General features: G+C 37.4%; 2 protein-coding genes across 5 annotated transcripts; both read right to left on the bottom strand.

Annotated features, from left to right (window-relative positions):
- Nucleotides 1–1,224: 1,224 nt before the first annotated feature.
- Nucleotides 1,225–2,528, bottom strand: LOC134662665 (pancreatic triacylglycerol lipase-like). Its single transcript, XM_063518936.1, has 3 exons — nt 2,510–2,528; nt 1,806–2,001; nt 1,225–1,633 (listed from the first exon to the last, which is right to left on the bottom strand). The coding sequence occupies exons 1-3, from the start codon at nt 2,526–2,528 to the stop codon at nt 1,225–1,227; spliced, it is 624 nt and encodes a 207-aa protein (XP_063375006.1).
- Nucleotides 2,529–6,259: 3,731 nt separating this feature from the next.
- Nucleotides 6,260–19,808, bottom strand: LOC134662468 (uncharacterized). 4 transcript variants are annotated; one of them, XM_063518697.1, is made up of 19 exons: nt 19,623–19,806; nt 19,205–19,341; nt 18,906–19,028; nt 18,708–18,822; nt 17,525–17,874; nt 17,004–17,214; nt 16,191–16,327; nt 14,768–14,904; nt 14,466–14,622; nt 13,752–13,934; nt 13,538–13,653; nt 13,210–13,439; nt 12,959–13,113; nt 12,620–12,738; nt 12,400–12,502; nt 10,327–10,458; nt 9,935–10,042; nt 9,171–9,376; nt 6,260–6,327 (listed from the first exon to the last, which is right to left on the bottom strand). In XM_063518697.1, exons 1-19 carry the CDS (start codon nt 19,651–19,653, stop codon nt 6,309–6,311), a joined length of 2,769 nt encoding a protein of 922 aa, XP_063374767.1. In that variant the 5' UTR covers nt 19,654–19,806; the 3' UTR covers nt 6,260–6,308. The 4 variants fall into 4 exon arrangements, 3 of the variants coding, with proteins under 3 accessions (XP_063374767.1, XP_063374769.1, XP_063374770.1); XM_063518699.1 differs by having other exon boundaries at nt 14,768–14,898; XM_063518700.1 differs by lacking the exon at nt 9,935–10,042.
- Between the last annotated feature and the right edge of the window lie 1,044 nt (nt 19,809–20,852).

The following is a 20,852-nucleotide window of genomic DNA, read 5'->3' as shown; positions in this document are numbered from 1 at the left end:
TCGTCCCATAGAAAATTTGTATTTCACGCCTTTTTTTACTGACAAGATTTGCTTGACCAGCTATAGATACAAAACCGCGAAACGCGAAAACCGAAAATTCGTTATCTGCCTCTCTATCGCTCGAATATATGCAAGAGCTACGTGCAAGAGTGATAGACAGTCAGTTATCGAACTTTCCATTGTCGTGTTTCACGGTAGACCCTCTGGTTTGTGCTAGTAGCGCCCCCTACGCAGAATTTTGCATAATATTCCCCATTAACACAATATTCTATAGTTGGTAGCAATTTTTAATACGATCACTAAATCGATAATGATTTCTAATTAAAATGTTGAATGTATTTCTCTTAGATAATATTTCTAGCGTAGGGTTCCTTTGCATTTGTTCTCAAGTAATACTGCCCCGTTGCATTCCGATCGACATTCTCTCCCATGTACGTTTGCTGTTTACATTCAGTATTTCTTAGATAATCCGTCCAATTTTCGCTCCGGCAAGCAGGAAAACCAGTGGGATTACCAATAGATTCGGCAAAGTAAATGTGAGATCTCGCATGGCTGCATGCCTCTGGAAATGGTAAAATATTATAGTTTAAACACTTTAAACGTGACATTGAATCATTGTATAATTAAACGGTATTTTTGATTTTGAAAGAAATTGTACCAATGGAATGTTACCTAGAAGAAAAAAGATGCTTTCACAACCGGGCTGAGGTGGCGTGCCACTATTAGGGTAATAATCTACATTGCCGACAGGATTTTGGACGCCAAGAACACCGCTGCATGAGTGGATCACATCCACAAATTCTGCGTCTGATGCGTCCAAGGACAACGCGTTTGGCTTCTTCGGGTACTCAAACAAAGGTCGTGCCGGGTCAAGTCCTGAAATACCAAAATAAATAATTACCTATAGGTATTTATGATGTCTCCACAATGTGGGACATCGTTATATAAGTGCACAGCCATATCTTGCGCACACACTGATGCGGCAAGGCAAGTATAACAAAACAAAAGTAATTCCCCAAATTAGCTTAACTGTCTTCGAAAATCAAGGAACATACTGAGAACATCCTCACGCCCATGGAAATATTCCTCTCTGTTAGGTGGGAAACGTCCACCCTGAAGGTAGGTACCTACATTACGATGGAGGCCCCAAAGAGTGTATAATATATAGGAATTCTTCACCTGAATAAACTAAAGGATTTTGTTTGTAGTGTATATATAATTGTATTATCTACCTGTGATTCTTGCTATCGTCACATTCGTTTTTGACGCAGCAATCCCCATAACGTGTGCTCCGAGGCTATGCCCGATCAAATGCAACCTCTTGCCAGACACATTGTAAAGATGACAAAAAGCATCCAGAAACTGCCCCACATGCGCCCCCACGTCCCTTGTGTATTCCGCAACCAACGGATAAAGATACTCCTTCGCTGTGTCGCTCCAGTCAATGCCTATAACAGCAACATCTTTATGTTTCAAGTAGGATTCTTTAATGCCCATGACCACGCTGTCCTCTGCCGAAGACTTCCAGCCGTGTGTTACCAATTTAACTGCTTTGTTGGACAATAGCTCTCGTATGTCAGTGCTATTGGGCGGTTCCGCTGACTGGTCTAAAATTATGTAGTCGGATAGTTCCCTAAAACAATAATACGATACAACTTCTCAATTTTGCAAGTTCAGAGGATTAGGCGATTAAAAGAGAAGGGGATTAATAGCAACGAACGATAAAAACGAATTTCATGAGCTTCTAAATCTAGGCATGTAACATCATACCTACATAAGGACTCGATAAGCCAGGAGACACTAACCTGGTGTATAATCTGTATTCTATCTCCTTGCTATGTCTACCACGCAGCTGTATCGATGTAGGCATAGTCAAATTAACGAAGTGAGGTATACCAGCACCATCCGGAAAGAAAATCCACTGCGTTCCGTAACCGGCGTAATCTTTAAAACCATGTTCGATTTCTTCGTAGAAGTCAACTCCGTTCATCCATAATTCTCCTACAAAAATAAATTGGTAAATGTATGTAATAAAAGTTGATTTATCGAAATTTATTAATGTTGTTTTTAAAAATTTACCATGACATCAAAGCCGCCTCTTGGTCAGCAAGTAATTCGTAATAGCGGTAGTACTATTAGTTATTCTGTGGTAATAGTCTGGCAAGCAAACTTTGTTAGTAGAAAAGTAGGACAGGAACAAATAACCACAGGCATTGCAAGCACAGCGGGTGACTAATTAAAAGCTTTTGTGCCTATGGAGTAGGTACTTTATGCGGAAAAATGGTCTTGATAGACTTTAACTTAGGATATATGTCTAAGTATGTCTACAGGAGATACGTAAATTTATCTGCAGTGTATGGCGTATTCGTTAAAATAATTTAGGGCTATCTTACCTAATACTTCATTTTAACTTATTGCTAGGTTTTTTTGGTCACCTATACAATATTTCAACTGCTACAATTACCTACCTAAGTATATATGAAATATTAAACATAGATAAACTTTTTACCTCCATCAACACGTTCCATGTTGGCACCTGTTTTTTGCATTAAAACCAAAATGTTCACTAAAAATATTACTAAAGTTTCCATGTTTAACTTGTACGTCCCGTACTCGTACGTTTCAGCAAGGCCGCGCGTGTTCTCTCTATATAGAACTTCATTAGCGAACGTAAATACCTAACAAATTCAAGTCATGCTTGACGAATTTAACACCATTTGAATTAATTGAGTACTGTCCTAGGTAGGCATTATAAAATTATCCTACTTAGTTAATATATGTATACTTAAAATACAGGTGGGTGCGCATTTCAAGATGTGTGGAAGTAAGTAAAGAACCTAAAATAAATTGCATGATTTGTCAAAGTAGGTAAAATAGCTATTGGTTTTACAAGGAGCCAATGTTGTTGTTTAACTCTACTTGCTATTGATATCCGAGCAAGCGAAAGACTCCAAAATTGAATCACGAGCGTAGCGGAAATGCAACTTGCACCCTGAAGTACAAGTACAATCTACAAAGAGAGCCTTTATGAGCTGGTGGAGTGAAATAGTTATTTACAGTATAGGTACCTACACATGACTCGTGTCGAAATTTGTCACTCGTTGCGAATTTCCTATGTTTCGAACTTGTATCGTAAATAACTATTATACAACCGTGACATAATAGAGCTTTTTAGCAAAAGGTGCTGAGATCTGAAAAACTTATTCCACTTAGTCCACTATTGTGGACAACAGGTTTTTTTTTAACTAACGGTGGTGGTTGAAACGATGTTGACTGATATTGGGTTAAAGACTCGTTGATGTCTTTTGTTCTATACAGCGTACTGCATTAGTTTTTGTACGAAGCAGAAGTTAGCTAACTGGATAATTTATATTTGTAAACGTATTTTATTTATATTTGACATTATTACGTGTTACTTTGCCTGAAATACTAAACTAAATTTTTATTTTGGACATATTTCTGGGGTAAGAAATAGCAAGCAAAACCACGGGAACGGCCCTACCTACTAATTACACATTATTCACATTATCTGTCTTAATGCATTGAAACCAGTTTACATAGATAATACTGCAAAATACGAGGTAGCAAAAGCGTAATGAAACTGTTGAGCGTCACATAACAAGATAACATCTATATAATCAATTGGTTCGTGTCTTTGTTCCTACTACGATAGCCTGTACGCATGTTCAGGTAAGTACCGTAATATGTAGGTACTGTACATATTAGGGACCTAAGAATTATATTGAGATAGATTTTGCTTAGAAATAGGTACAATGAAAATTTTACCCATACCATTGATATAGAATAAAGAACTGGATACCCAATCAGCCGCAAAAAATGGCCCCACAAAAGTAACGTTGAAACAGATCACGCGTTACTTTTTCGTTTAGTCTTGTTTGAAACGCTCAAATGTGAAGTTGTCAACAATTACGAAATGTGCCGTTAAAATATGTAAAAATAACAATGATAAAACAAGGAAAAAGGATGGAATGTATTTCTTTCGGTTAGTTCTTTGGATAGCATTACATAATTTATGTAATCTGGTGGTAATTTTATGGTTTCGAATAAATTAATTTGTTAGTACCAAAGAAGGGATGTCAAGGAACAAAAATCTAATGAGTCGATGTGAGGTCAATATTTATTTTTATTTTTATATGGAATTCGTAAGGAATAATATTATGTTTAAATTCAAGATTTCCAAGAAAACCTATGCGACGTGCAAAGTGGACTGCTATTTAATTATAGCAAGAGATAGGGTTGATGCAGTTTTAAACAAAGCAAAACGGCACTTGTGTGATCGGCCCATTTCCCTGTTTCCGACAACCAATAAGGGCTTATATCGACTAACTGTAAATGCTAAACCTGTCTGAACACAGTGACAACCACAGGATTTTTTTGGGTTATTTCCACCAACTCGATTTGGTGGTAACTAGTGGGAATTATTTTTCCCAGTAGTTACCAGTGGTAAAAGGTGGGAAAAAAAAATCCTAGTAGTTACCACTGATATCAACTTGGTGGTAACTAGTGGGAACAACCCGATTTTTTTATAAAGTATGGACTTTATAAAAAGAAATCCAATCAGTACCTAAATGTCCCCGTGCACCCGTGCGATGAGTAAATGTAGATCTAAAATACACAGTTATTTTATTTAATAAGTTGAATTTATTTCAAGGAAATTAGTATTTAAAGACGTATACTTACTTATTAAAAATTTAATTTGTTTGAATTTGAACCACGAATTAATTTTATTTAAACTCCCGATTAAATTAAATTTGTTTTATTTATTACTTCAATTGGTTTTTCTGTACAGTAATACCTATTCAAGTGTACCAAAGTGACTCCATTCGTTCATTATTCTCGTTTGACGTTGCTTGACGTAAATACGTTACGTTTAGTGCCATCGGACTAAATTTTTTAACAGTGTTGGTACTTATGTATGCAAATTTGACACTTAATGCTTACGACATTAAGCTCTTTTCTGTACGAAACATTTATCTTGACTCAAAATTTACGTAAGCGTTTTTATCATCAATGCAAATGGTGCGAAACGTCATTGGGATCCACATTTCTTGACGTTTTTGTTCTGCTTTGTGTGTCTATTTCTTTTATATTAAGTCAGTGACCCATACAAAATAATTAGGCCCGCAATGTAATACACCAGCACACGAGTTACGGGATACGAGCTTTTTATAGTAACTGTCAACGCTTGTTACGGCAGTTACAATAAAAAGCTCGTATCTCTTATAATGTCATGTCATCTTATGTTTCATCATGTTTGCAGTACATTGCTGCTCGGTACCTACATGTGAAAAAAGTAATAATGACGGGAGTCATAATTAAGTGTAATTAAAAAAAAACTTAATGATTACACGGGTTAGTTCTATATCCGGTTTAATTTATGGCCCGGTGTATTGGATTTACACACTGGATATTATAGGATGCTTCCTGTAACAGGAGCAATAAATTAAACTGTAGGCTGTACTCCTCAAACTGACCAACATTTGTACAGCAACTTTTGAAAATAACTCATGTTTTGATTTTTATTACACTTTAAAGTTTATTCTAAGACGTAATGTATTGCAAATTTTATGTTTAAAGCGTGACAAGCAACGTCAAACACACTGTCAGCGTACATTGAAGGCAATATTTACTTGCTGCAAAGTTGCTGAACAAATGTTGGTCAGTTTGAGGAGTCCTTACAGCCTTTAGTTTTAATTTATTGCTCCTGTTACAGGAAGCATCCTGTATATGTAGGTATAAATCGGCGGCCGATCGTAAAGTTCCTGTTCCTGTGTAATGTTTTCATGTTCGTTAGGTTGCATCAGATCAATCAGATGCCCGGCCGAAGGGCATGCAAACTGTCCAGAACTATACAAGGTTTTTCACGATTCACGATATGCCTAGGAATTGCATGATCATGATCTGAATGATTTTACGATCGCCCGCCGAACAAATTGCTTAATAGAATAAAAACAAATAATGTTCCATTAAACGGTTTTATTATTAGAGGTGACAAATTGTACCCAAATTCTAGTGACCTACATTTATAATTAAAATGTTTCCATTTCGGAGGCTTGCTTGAGTTATCGCGTTGTTTAATTTAATTTAACAACGCAAAAACGCACGCACTAAGCGGTCCTTTACTTGTCTAGCCTATAGTAGGTAAGTACCTTAAAATAATATTGTATCATTCAGCGAAGGCTTAATCAAAAGCCTTAATTACCTGCGCTAATTTCGAATTTCTAATGTTTAATTTCACTACAGTAAATTTAAATCAGCACTTTCATGTCACTTTTACTTTTGGCCTTTCAGAAGAACAGGAACTTTCTGAAAAAAAAAACAATATCAACGTGTTTTATTTGTACAGAAAAACGTTACGGCGCGTTACACGGGGGGAGGGGGGGTCAAAAATGTCCAAAAATTGCGTTACGTAATACTTGAACGCTCCCTATTTTGTTGCACTTTACCTAACTTCCACGAAAAGGATTAGGTACCAAGGTTTGAAATTAGTTACATAGCACATATTTCCCCTATTTTGGATCGATTGCTCGAGTGTCCGAGCATAAAAAATCTCCCATAGAAAACATCGATGTCTGATCAACCAAAATGTATGAAACAGTGAAAGCATATAACTGGAAACCGCCTTTGGGAACATTACCGTTCAAATTCTCGGGCCAAATTAGCACACATACACAATTACGCCTCCATTTAAATAAGACGATACGTTTACAGAGCCTGTCTCTATTACACTAACGTACACAGCTAAGTGTAGATGAAATGCATATAATGTCAATAACTACCAATCAGCGACATTAATCCGCTAATAACCTTCTTACTGTACGTACTGGCCGCTGAGAGTTCGCGGTCCATATTTGATTAGAATATGACTTAGACAGGGATAGGTTTATGCCATACATTGAAGAACCAGTCAAATAATTCACGTATAATAATTTAATGCAGATTAAAAGATAACTAGTTAAAATGTTGTTATGAAATTAAATGACAGACTAACTCAACATAATTAAATATTCATTGTTGTAGGTATAAATGTATTCCGCTATAATAAGTATTTTGTATATTTTATTATCAATCTGTATGGCAGTGCGAAGTCACGTTCAGAGCCCGTACCATGAGTCACTGACAGTGTCAAAACTGACATTTACGCTATCGAGAACGTAATTTACTTTCTATACATTTCGTTTGCACTAATAAGCGAGTACGAGCGAGATGTATAGAAAGTAAATTACGTTCTCGACGGCGTTTGTCAGTGCCAAACTGATGGTAGCCGTACTGGTATAGTCTGTCCGTTTTTCTAAGATCAAGTACGCCATAGTAAATGTATGGCGAACTTGATCTTAGAAATCGGACAGGCTATACAGCCTGCAAAATTTACATGCGTACACGAATCAGGTCAAAAACATTTGAACAGGCGGAGTCACAATAAATCCCCACTTTCAGTTCCAATGGAAATATTTTATATGTATATAGCCGGTCAAGCAAGTTTGTCAGTAGAAAAAGGCGCATAATTACAATTTTGTATGGCACCATAACCGTTCGCGAGCTTACTTTATTTTATTTATTTATTTTATTTTATTTTATTAGAAGACCAACAGCTTTAACAAACTATATAGACTTATAACTAGGATACAATCATGAAGCCAATAACAGGTCTCCCTAACAGATACAATTGAAAATATTACGGATTTGCTTAGGTACTAGGTTATAGTAGGTATTACACAATTGTATTACATTTTCTAAATTCGCCGCTCTTTTCTACTGACGGAAATGGCTTAATCCGTTTATTATCCGTTTATCCGTTTTTTTTTTATTTATTTATTTATTATGACTCCGCTTAATACTGACCAACCGCTTACCATGACGCAATTACTGTGCGAAGTTTGGTTTTCATATGAAATTCTTTGTGACAAAGTCGGATAAGATGACTTCGACCTATAAATACTATTTTTATAGAATTATGTCCGGTTATACTGACAAATTAGCTGGGTTTTCGTGGCCGGCCCCACATCTTTCCCTGCGAGGACGTCTGTGGCGTTTTTTAGTTTTTACTCTCGGTGAAAGTTGATAATTGATATAAGGTTAATAAAACTCATCTCTCACAAAATAGTTTGAGATTAATTTGGAAAACATAAAATAAAAAGTTTATCAACTATGCTGTATATGACATCCGCTTAGTATGACATGTTTGTTACTTCCCTTCAATGTCATTATAAGCGGATTCTACTGTATATAGAAAATACCTAAACCATAAGTTAATAAAATAGTCTACTTCATTTGGCATAAAACCATCCCTATTATCCTCGCAATTTAAAAAGTCGTATGTTGTTATGAAAGTCGTATGCAGTTGTTACGTTTTAGCTTAGCACGGTAGTATTGAAAAAATTTCGTCATGTTTATTCCAAATTTTACTGAAGTTATCTGTTTACTACAAGTGAAAAGTGATTCCACTGTCCTTGATATGAACTAAAACAACTTCTGCACCACTTCACGACACATGAAGACATTTTTAATTACAAAAAAACGTAGTTTTTATAAACCAATTTAGCCATCGGTCACTGACTGTCATCTCGGCCGCACTGAAGTTGCCAATCGAACAGTCTGTAAGCACCGCCTACAATCGAATACTTTACGTTGGGTCATAATTGAGCGGACAGAATACTTCCATGGTTTATATGCGTTCACTGGTATGAAATGGTAGCATTGGTAGCCAAAAACTTTTTTTCGCGATTTTAGTAAAAGTTGCTTAGTTATGATCTATACCTAAATTCACCACAAAAAATATGGCTATGGGTTGAAAAATGCTTTGTTATACTTAATGTACATACAAACAATCAAACATCCTAGTGTACGGCCTGATTGGACGCTCGAGTTGAGCGTGCAGCGGGGCGGGGCGTGCGGCGTGCATGTTAAACAAATGCAAACGTATAGGAGCGGCCTTAGTGCACGCCGCTCAAATCACTTGTGAGCCCGATGCCACGCTGAGCGCCTACCGCGAACCACGTTCGACGTGTTGCCTCTCTGTCGCACTTGTAAATTCGTACGTAAGTGTGACAGGGAGGTAACACGTCGAACGTGGTTCGCGGTAGGCCCTCTGCACGCCCCGCCGAATGCTCCGCTCCGAGCGTCCACTCAGGCCTTAGTGTTACACTTACCGTTCCCGGCGACACCCTTCCGCGAGCTCGTGCTCGAGCGCGGCGATCTTCTCCTCGTGGCGCGTGCGCTGCGCCTGCGCCCGCCGCTGCTGCTCCTCCAGCATCAGCACGATCTTCTCCAGCCGGTGGATCTGCTGCTGCTTGCTCTCCAGCGTCGCGAACAGCTCCTGGATCTCCACCGCCTTGGCTGCGATTTGCTTGTTTACCTGTAATGTTTACGAAATACTATTTAATAAGGTCCCAGTTCTAACCTCAGATAGACACTGACCAAACAAAAGTCGTTGTAGGTACATTATCTAAATTATCTTCTTGCTGAAGTTTCAGAGTCACGCCGATAGAAATAGATGCGCCAAACCAGTAATATTTGTATATACTATATATAGAACTTGCTAACTATGTAAACAAAAGTTACTAGTAAATTGACATTCAGTGTCAATTTTAGTATGGCGGTTTGTTTACATAGATAGCATAGCAAGTTCTATTGCATGACACTTTAACTACATATGTTCTATGAAAATAAACTGCAGTAAGAAAAAGAACTCAGTCATATCCAAGTGGGCGATAAACCTCTTCCTTCAGGAACCCATTGATTACCAGTCCGCCGGACGATATCGGCCTGTCAGTTAGAACAAAAAGTTGACAGCTCCGAACAACTGACAGGCCGATACCGTCCGGCGGACTGGTAATCAGTGGGCCCCTTTAGGAGAGTTAATTTCGTGGGGAAATTTTCTTATCTAAGCAACTTCTAGAAAACTGTTTCTCACTTCGTCTACAATTTTCATTCTATTCTCGAGGTCCTGTTGCAACGCCAACAGCTCGTGGGTCTGCTCCGTCTCCTTGTTCTTAAGCAAGTTGATCAGTTCCTCGCGCACCTGCCCCAGCAATACAAAATTAAAAATAAAACCGTTACACCGCCAACCACAACAAGTGGAGGCCCGTCATGATACCAATCACGCACGGCAAACACCTACGATGTAGGTATCATTTATTCTACTTGTTTGGCGATTTTTGTTGATACTATTTGCTGCTGCTAACAGTACAACCTTCCACATTTAGGTATAATATTGGTAGAATTGTATTGGACACCTATGTCTCCACGACAGGAACCCTTAGGAACTTGACAATAGACTACGTAGAGGATTCTTTATAGTGTCACCTTGATGACTCTTGCCTGGGCTCGTGACGTCTTGTCTTGCTGCTCCAGCTGGCGATCCTTCTTCGCCAGCACTTCCGTCAGCTCCTCGTTCCGGTGGATTTCTTCCAAAAGCTTCATTCGTAAATCTAGGATCTACGACGTAAGGAATAGTAATAATATTCATAAAGTGTATTTATTCTTACTTGTCCTATCATGTAAACAAAAACTTGTCGAAGACATTATCACACTTTTCTCTGGAATTACTCAATAATCACCACTTAATATGGTGTTCTATACTGGGTCAACCAAATCTTGTCAGTAAATAGGAACAAAAAAACTATACTCAACCTTTTCTTTTGGTGCTAGTACTAGTGTAAGACAAAGATAGTATGATTATCTCTGTCTATGTTTGAAATCAAACAGACCTTTGACACACTATATATACTTAAATAAACTCACAAAGTAGGTATTGAAATCGACCAAATACCGTAGAGTTTCGTATCTTTGCCTGGGCTCCCTATTTTCGCCTACTTTGACAAAAGTTGCCATTAACAAAATGTTTCTAATGTAAGCCTTACATAAAACTACTAAATACAAAGTATTTTTTACGGGTGTCAACATTCTTCGAACAATCTGCGGCTAACTTCACACAGTTTACGTTCAGTGAGGTTTTTTCGCGACGCCGACCACACGTTTTTTTAAGCCAGTGTTTGAACTTCGGTTTTTAACAGTGATACAGACCAGGTAATGTTAAACTCTTTACATGATTATATACTATAACTATTTCTTTTTCATATGAAACTATTATTTAATGGCTAGCTTACGTTTAGAAGTCACAATTGGATAAAACATTGGTGAAGGTACTTTGCGTCCATCTTGTTGCCAAATTTCGCCTACCCCTAGGGTTGTCAAATTTGTTTTACCACATTAATAGGGTATTTGACTGTATGTTTTTCAAATAAATTATTTTACACCATGCATGAAATAAAGCATCATAAGGTTAATAGAGAAACGTAGACAGCAGTTATTTTTTAGACACAATTTATATTTTAAAACCGGTATAAAACTATAAACAATAGGTAACTTGATTGTGACGTCACATGCTAATGTTACATAATAAACCCCATAGTAGCAAAACCGTTTTGACAGTTCGAAAAAAGAAACTGATTTGACTAGTAGTCAAATACCCTATTGGTGGTGGATGGCATTACTTGTTTCCAAATTTAAATATTTTTGTACAGTCAGCAACAGAAGTTGCTCAGCGAGCCAGGTTTAAATATTAAATATTTTTGTTAAAAATTATAATTTTTTTACTTATAAACCATTACTCCCCTTTATTTGGCATGTTGGTTAATTTTTGGCAGCCCTAGCTTCGTTATAGAAAATGTATGAAACCAACTTCAGACTGTTACCAAACTTCGCCTACTACACCGTTTTTTTAAAATATGGCTAGTCTGGTGTAATTAAGGTTCATAGTATAGTAGCACATTCCAAATAGATACGACTTAACATGTGTTAGTCACAGAAAAGTGTATTATTAGCGGTAAAGCATGCCGTAGGCGAAGATTGGGAAAAATACCCAAACATCGCCTATTGCCTTTGAGGCCATTTTTTACCAACTTAACCAATGAAATTCAAAGTTTCAATTGTGAATACTGATAGTTAGGAACACTAAAAAACGTTTTTTCGCCTTAACGGATTAAAATGCTTTCAAATTTGAGAGATTTTTTAGGAAAAGTGTCAAAACCCAGGTGAAGATAGGAAACTCTACGGTAACCATTGAAAATTTTAATTCATCATTAATCCCAGTAACGAACGGATCACCTCAAAAACATCTGACATTAGATACGATGTCTAATAGATTTTCTATGGATTTGACGTTTGTTTGTTTACATGATAATAAGGACACAGTAAGGATGAATAGGTACACTTTAGGTATTAATATGTTTTGATTAGGAACTTACATTCAAAGCTAAATATACAGTAGGTATATATATCTAGACTATCTAGAGTGCAATAATGTGATAAATTCGACATTAGAACATTTTAGCAATATTAGCACCAAGATATGCATGTATGTACGAATGTACGTACCTCCTTTTGAAAATCTTCGTTACTTTCTTCCAAATTCGTTAGTCCAGTTTTCTGTGCTTGTAAAACCTTAACATACTGCTCATATTGAATAACTTTCTGAGAACTGAAAACAAAACCACCAGTTAGACATCAGTATACAGCTATACTTGTATAGCTTAGGACTTTTAAGATTGATTTACGGTGCTTTTATTTATGCTACAGTGTCACGTCGAAAACTTACAGTAATTTATCATTCTTGGTCAATTCTCTCATTTGAACCTGCAGCTTGCCTATTATTTCCTCTTTGCTCAGAAGTTCCGCTGCCAATTTTTGTTGCATCCCTACTTTGTCGTCTGACTCCTAAAACAATGGCATTTCAATATTTTCCCCAGCGTGATTGGAACATTAAGAATTTATAGGTAAGTAAGGTATATTTTGAGATATCATCACCTTGAAATTCACCAGAAAAAAATATATCAGGTGGTAAAAAGGACTGAAAAAAAAATCTGCAGTCATATACTACGTACATTTTCATAACCGATCAAAACAATAAAAGTAATTCTGGAGAAAGGGTAGTTACAGCAATTTTTGCAAGCGTTTCCAAGAATCGAACTTTCTCCTGTTTGAACACTATAACTTCTTCTTCTACCAATCGCAGTGTATCTTTTGTTGCTTGCAGTTCTGTTAATAATTCTATTTCTCGTGAATTCGGTTGTTTTTGTTCAACGTTGTGTGCTGGAATATATATTTAGGTATATAACCATATGGAACATTGTATCAGTAATCAGATAAATCCAAACCTCTAAAACACTACTGGTAATTAAAACCTACCGGTTTTATTCTCAAGTTCCCTTATTTTGGTAAGCAGTTGCTCAACTGTGGCGTTGCTCTCTGCTAAAGTTGCATTCTTCGCAGTTGCTATTTCCATGTCCTTGTTATGATTTAACAAAATCTGTTCCTCCAAAGCAGACTTAGTTTCTTGTAACTGATTTTCTAAATCTTTAATAGTGGAGTTATATTTAGCCGATAGTTTTTCAATCTGGTCTTTCAATTCTGTTACTCTGTTAACATGTCAGTTGATTAATAAGATAAATTTTAACGCAACGTTATAAATATTTAGTTTACATCATTAATGGATTATACTCGTAGGTATACTTACTCAGCTTGTAGTGCATCACGTTTCTGTGCTAAATGATCACTCGCCACTTCGCCAGTTTTTAGTGATTCCCTCATTTTTCTGGCCCGTGCTTCCATTTGTATCTCTCTTTGTCGAGACTGAAGAGAATAAAAACAAGTTATTAATAGGTTACTGCGTATAATTTTATACGTTTAATATAATTCAATATTTACATTTATCAAACATAGGTATGTACCTGATCTTCAAGCGCTTTTACAGTGCCAGTTAAAGTGGCTATGCTTGCTTCAGCTTCTCGAAGTTGCCGGTCCATTTTGGTGATCCGGTTGCGACACTGCCGATGTTGATTCTCAGACGTCGCAAGTTTTTCTTTTAGCAACGTATTCGCAGCTCTTTCCTTCTCCAATTCTTGGCGTATTTCCTAAAAAAGTAGGTACTTATATCAAGTTAAATCTAACTAAAATATTATTGCGATAACATTCATATTAAGTGTTTTGCATAAATGTAGTAGTAGTAGTAGTAGTAGTAGGTAAACTCTTTATTGTACAAAAATACATATTAAAAATAACAAAAATATAGTAAGAAGTACAAAGGCGAACTTATCCGGGATAAGTTATCGCTTTCAGAGATCTCTTCCAGTTAACCTTTGAGTAGATGAGAGGAGAGAGGGAAAAGAAGGTGACAAATGAAGCAAAATGTACAACAAGGTACCAGAAAGATAAAGGATATAAATACATACAAAATTTATAGGATAAACATACATTGTATTACACAAAAAGGAATGGGGAAAATACACTAAACATTGGAAAGAAGTAGAAAGCAAGTATACCTACAACACAAATATAGGCAAATTAATCAGTCAGATAACCATATATATAGCTTCTTTAACCTCTTCTTGAGCGACGCAACCGATCGTGCTCGTCTGAGCGAAACAGGCAGTACGAAAATGTACCTGTACATGACTAGTTCCGTTTTGTAAACTGTGGAACTGCGACTGCATTTGCTCGACGACATTCGCTTGCGTTTCAAGGTTCTGCTTTAGACGTGCCACGTCACGGACTAGCTCTTTTCCAACACTAATTAATGCATTTTGATCTCTCCACATTCGCCTAAAAAGAGAAATAAAAGTTTATAGTAATATTATTTGACTAAAAAAATAGGTGGTTAGGAAATGAAGATACGAATACATTTAGAATCGAGCATATTTTGAATATTTGTTAAAGTCATTAATATAAATAGAAATTAATTATTTACTTGGTAAAATATGCTACTGTATTCATCGCACAGTCCGCTTGTTCTTTAAGTTCCCGCAAAGCCTCGCAAAGCTGGAGCCCTTGCGAGTTGTAATTGGCAATTCTCTGCAATGTTTCCCCTTCGCCGCAGTCCTGTGGCTTTAAATAAACAAAAACAATATTTATTTGTTTCACAAGGGGGCAAAATTGTTGTTTAACCGTTCGTGCTAATATTGATACCAGAGCAAACGAAAGATTCCAAAATTAAAAAGTGGAATCTTGAGCATTTCGATCTAAGACACATTCGTCAGATTCCTTTTTCGTCAGGATAAATTATAGCCTGTTTTTTTTCGGACGACAACGGACTTTTGGTCAGATTCCGCATTTGTCAGAATTTTCTGTTCCAAAAACATTTCCTGCACTTAAGTTGTGCACGAACGGGGCTCCTATTTCTGGGCGGTTTGCCCTTTGAGCAGCTGAAGCTACCTAACGAACCTAACCTACCTACCTATTGATTTAGTGCGACGTTCGTGAAAACATTACACTGGGGAGACAAGCGTAGGTAGGTTCGTTACCTACCTAAGGTTAGGTTCGTTAGGTAGCTTCAGATGCCCGAAGGGCAAAGCGCCCAGAAATAGGAGCCCCGCGAAGAGGGGCTCCGTCTGGTTAAGTTGTGAAGGAAAGGTTTAAATTGTTCGATCCACTGGTGGAGCATATTAAGAGATGCAAGTATCACAGGATAATTCCAACTCTTCCACATTAAAGTTAAGTTTTTTTCTGTCCAAAGAGTATTTCCGTTTTCGTCCGAAAAAAAAAACAGGCTTTAATTTATCCTGACGATAAAGGAATCTGACGAATGTGTCTTAAATCAGCATTTCGAGGGTTTGAAGGCACGATGGTTAAACAAATTTTGCCACCGAGTGAAACAAAATTTCTCACCACACCAATGTGAGGAAAATACTAGCCGTAAAATATTAAACAAAATCAGACCAAATCAAATCAAAATGAACGTTATTAAATATTATTTATGATCCAAAATCATCATTTAGGTAAAAGTCAATTCTACTAGCCAACATGGAAACAATATATTGATTTAAACTAACACGATTGTCACTCATACTTTTATAACTACCACGGGACTTAATCGCGTAAGACTTACGTTTATTTGTCGTTTAGGTTTACGTTCGAAACGTCAGGCCATAAATAAACGTAAGTCTTACGCGATTAAGTCCCGTGGTAGTTATAAAAGTATATGGAAACAACTCAAAATTAGCATCAGATTACTTTCCGTCTCATGTATGTGAATAAAATGCAACTTTCTAAACAGTTTTTGAATAATCAAGAGAGCCTTTACCAGCTGGTGTGGTGAAAAATAACTTTGTTCACATATATACCTACTTATCATACTGAAGTGTATCTTAGGCATAAAATAATTATTTAATTACGTTATCAGATTGCAGGAGAACATCCTTAACCCAATCTATGAGCTCTTGTCGCGCTGCGAACGCTTGGAGACATAGTTCAGCAAATTGTTCTGGCATCTTGATCACTTTGGATTCTACTTCATTAAAGTTGGATTCATCTATAAGATTAAAAAAGTTTATGAATTACGCCATCTTTAATCAATGTGAAATTCATTAGCAAAATCGAAACCATGAAATTCGCAATCGGTAGGTATACCTGCCTATAACTGTATATAGGTAATTAGCTTTTGCGTTTACTAAGTTTAATGTTAACAGAAAAAAACATTTGCAATGAATCTTCATTGGCTACCATTCAAGACAGTTATAATTAGTCTAAATGTACCTACTCGTACATTTTATTATGCAATAGAACCAAATTAGCGTTCCAGAATATTTCTTTTAGTACTTCTTAGTTAAAAAACATACAGCGAACCTGCCTGACACCGACTTTAATCAGCGAACAAACCGCCTTTAACAGTTTTGAATGATTCGCGGTTAGTTTCACTAGACATATCGACCGGGATATGAACCGTACTGATTACCTTTTGTATTGTTTATACAAAAGGTAATCAATGTTCATATCGCCGCTATACCTACTTACTCAACCTCGTATCTGCAACACTCATTTGATGACAAAACACCCGTATTCCGAATGAAAGAAAAGCGACATTTCCATCAAACGATTGTTGCAGATATGAGGTTGAGTAAGTATAGCGACGATATCCCGGTCGATATAAGTCCAGTCAAACCGCCTTTGTTAGGACCCATGACCTGTGGGGTAGGTAATCAACATACCGATGGGAACAGATTCAATAAGCCGCATCGCTCCATCGGTGTCTGCGGCGGCGGCGCCGCGGTAGAGCTGCTCGAGTTCCTCCCCCGGCCAGTCAGCGACGTTGAACACCAGCAGCTCTTGCACTGCACCCTCGCCGCCGCCCGTTGCGCTCTCGCGCGGTAAACGCTCCCGCAGGCTGCGCAAGCTGTCGAACGCTTCTAGAACCGCTTGCTGGAAAGGAATTGTAGTCATAAGTAGGGTTTTCTTTAACTTAAGCATAAAATACCAAGCGAGTTTACTACCTACATTGTGCACCGTAGGGGCTAAGTGAAATTTTGATGACAAGGATTTAGATGAAAGCCGTAGGCTGAAGTGATGAAATAATTCTTAAATGTGAAATTTCAAACATTCGTCCGCCATCGAGCCGTACCTAAACGGTAGAATGGTATTTTGTGAGATTCTTACTCAGTTACTAAAGAGGCAGAGAAGGCGAATAATTGTCTACAAAAACTCCGGTACAAAAGAAAATGACTATTGTTACTTGTTTAACATCCAATTCCTTCTTCATTTGTTGGAACTGTTTTTGCTTCGCTGAGTAAGCCGACATGAGATCATTATCATCGACCTGTGAGGTATCATTACGCAGGTAGGCCGACAGGGCCAGTGACTCGTCGGGCGGTGGTATTGATTGAGACTTGGGTTGAGGGTTTTGAGGCGTGGTCGGTCGACTGTTGGGAGTGGTGGGCCGAATCGAGTCCTGTGCACTATGAGGGGTATTTGGCCGAGTGCCTCCTGTTAGCCCCCTTCCCGGACTCTTAGGAGTTTGCGGACGGCTAGTCATTGGAGTTCGTGGCTGGCTCGTTGACAGCGTGCTTGCCGTGTCTATAGAATCTGCAAGGAAAACATATGTATAAAAAATAATTTAAAGCATGTAAACACAAACAAACCATAATATGCATATGAAGGCCATATTATAAAACCTTGTATAAATGCTTTTAAATATGTCATCTATGGTAGTAACACGTAAGAAAAAAGCGGCCAAGTGCGAGTCGGACTCGCCCATGAAGGGTTCCGTAATTAGGGGATTTTGACGTATTAAAAAAAGCTACTTACTAGATCTCGTTCAAACCAATTTTCGGTGGAAGTTTGCATGGTAATGTACATCATATATTTTTTTTAGTTTTATCATTCTCTTATTTTAGAAGTTACACACACATTTTACCACTTTGGAAGTGTCTCTCGCGCAAACTATTCAGTTTAGAAAAAAATGATATTAGAAACCACAATAATATTTTTGAAGACCTATCCCATAGATACCCCACACGTATGATTGGGTTTGATGAAAAAAAAAATTCGAGTATTAGTTCTAAGTATGGGGAACCCCCAAAATTTATTGTTTTTTTTCTATTTTTGTGTGAGAATCTTAATGCGGTTTACAGAATACATCTTCATACTTACCAAGTTTTAACAGTATAGTTCTTATAGTTTCGGAAAAAAGTGGCTGTGACATACGGACGGACAGACAGACGGACAGACGGACAGACAGACAGACAGACATGACGAATCGATAAGAGTTCCGTTTTTTGCCATTTAGCTACGGAACCCTAAAAAGCACTCTACGTGTGTGTAGAAATAGAGTGCCTATATAGATAATCTAGGTATGTGCAATGGTGCTTTAAGAAATTAGAAAGAAAAGAAAAGAGCAGATTAAAATGGGCCCATACCAAATTGAGATGCGCCGTATTCTGAGGGCAATAATATATCAAGATGAGGCTCTTCCTCCAGGTTCTCTGCTATTACTGGCGGTTCTCTCCGACACCAAGTCTCTTCAATGCTTTCCTAAGATAAGATGGATCCATTTACTTCAATTATATACTCTTTAATAATTAAAACAATCGTTTATATTTAATAATTATACATACCTCAAGATTATTTACATTAGTTTTGGTATCAACGATCGGTTGCACATCATGGATTGTTGTATCCACTTGGTTGTCTGCCTTTGTGTAGATGTCATGTATATTTCGTTGAATATTGGGTTTTCTCTGTAATTAGCAACAAAAACCATTCAACGTAATTAATGTCACTCGGTCGCCGTATTTAAATACTTATGTATTATACAATTTTAGACCATTTTATACCACCATACGACTTCATGAATTGACGGTAGCCGACACGCACGGTACTTATACAGCAAATCTGGTAAAATGTCTAAGATTACCTTTATATTTGGCGAACTTGGAGTTTTAATAGACGCTGGGCGCTGCGGTTGAGGTGGCATGCGGTTGCTGGCGTTAACCGCGGCGCGCGCGATGGACGCGGCTGTCGGCCTCGGCACCAACTTGGGCCCAGGCGTATCTATAAAGCACAAATACTCGTAGTAATAAACACTTCATTAAAAGTTGGGTTGTTCTAAAGCAAAAGCGGGCTGCTTGGCATAAAGCAAAAGCGGGCTGCTTGGCATAAAAGTAAGAGCAGTAAAGGTCCTAATGCCATTTTTGTCAACGTGAGTTGCAGTTGGGGTGTAGGAGAATTAAAGAATCTGGCAACCAGTCGATAAATCTTAGCTACACGGTTTTTATTTTCCGCTCTGATACAAGATAACTAGTAGCATAACATGTCTGTGTGTACAAACTTACGAAGCTTATCCTTCTGCGCTTTGGTAGTCATTTTTAAGATATTGCTTTGCTATGGATATTGCTCTTGATGGTCAATTTTGAAGCCCGTAAGGACTTTGTTAAAAATTACTGGAGATTTTGAGTTTATTTTGCAGTACAATGCAGTCTTTTAGTTAACATGTCAAAATGAAGTTCTAAATTTCAAAAATTGTGTTTATAAACTAACGTAACTTAACTTTTTAATTTTACAATCCGCCTGTTAACTTGTACAGCCTTTTTAAACGATTTAGGTAATGACTGCCAGCCTATTATGGATAGCTTTATCCATCTTTATCCACGTGATAAAATAACTGTCACTGTTTAACACCGTGGGAAAGAAAGTGACGGACACCGTTTTATCACGCTGTCACGTAGACAAGAACGACCATCATATCCGTACTGGAATGTATTACTATTTAGGTAACTTATTGAACTAACGGGTAAAACGATATTTCCTTTGGATTAATGATCTTATTTATTGAAGCAGTCTGGAGCTTGTTCGATGTGCTGCATGCTGGCTGTCTTTTATCCGAGTTGCCGCTATGGGAATAGCTGTCAAGTCCTATCAATCAAGTTATCCTTCAGTTTGGTTCAGAGTCACCTTTAAAGGCTTTGAACATGTGTTGATGAAAAAAGATTTTGGACAGCCTTTAGGGCAAATTTTTAGTTGCACCGCTTTATCTTGAAATAAAATGAATATGAAATCTCGTCGACTGGAACCCCTACGAAGCCCTCTATTACTACCATTTTCGTCAGCTGATGGTAAGACCAGAAATATGCATATTAACTAGTGCTAACTACCTCTACTATTGTTACGGCCTTCCAGTGGCCTAAAAAAGGCAAGACTCGCAAGTTCTGAGCCCGCGTAGTCAGAATTTTATGAGTTTTATGTATTAAAAAAAAGACATGTGATATAATGTAATGTGTTATGTTGTAGGTACGGTAACTAGGTATAATCAATTACGGTTTTGTAACTACTAAAATTGCATTGTAGATTTTTCTAATGAGCTTAAGTAGGTATTAAGCTCATACTTAATCAATATCACAATTTGCACTTAGGGAATGCCGCAGGAATACGAGAGGATAAGCAAAGTGAAAAAGGAAATACAAAAAGCAGGATCCCGCAAATGGCGTCTCCAGGAGCTTCACAGAATCGCAGTTCGCTAAAAAAAATAGCAGATAGGCAAAAGTATGAGGTGAAATATTATTTCA

This window comes from Cydia amplana, chromosome 3 (genome assembly GCF_948474715.1).
Source record: "Cydia amplana chromosome 3, ilCydAmpl1.1, whole genome shotgun sequence".
Taxonomy (NCBI): Eukaryota; Metazoa; Arthropoda; class Insecta; order Lepidoptera; family Tortricidae; genus Cydia; species Cydia amplana.
The sequence above is the reverse complement of the archived record's forward strand: the minus strand, read 5'-3'. Positions and strand labels throughout refer to the sequence as shown.

Excerpts from the sequence above, each read along its gene's own strand:
- LOC134662665 (XM_063518936.1), bottom strand. Across the intron at positions 1,634-1,805 it reads GAATACAGATTATACACCAG|GGAACTATCCGACTACATAA; the intron begins GTTAGTGTCTCC and ends TTATTGTTTTAG.
- LOC134662468 (XM_063518697.1), bottom strand. The coding sequence starts at position 19,653 with ATGACTACCAAAGCGCAGAAGGATAAGCTTC. Across the intron at positions 19,029-19,204 it reads CAAGTTCGCCAAATATAAAG|AGAAAACCCAATATTCAACG; the intron begins GTAATCTTAGAC and ends TGCTAATTACAG. Across the intron at positions 12,739-12,958 it reads AAACGCTTGCAAAAATTGCT|GAGTCAGACGACAAAGTAGG; the intron begins GTAACTACCCTT and ends CCATTGTTTTAG.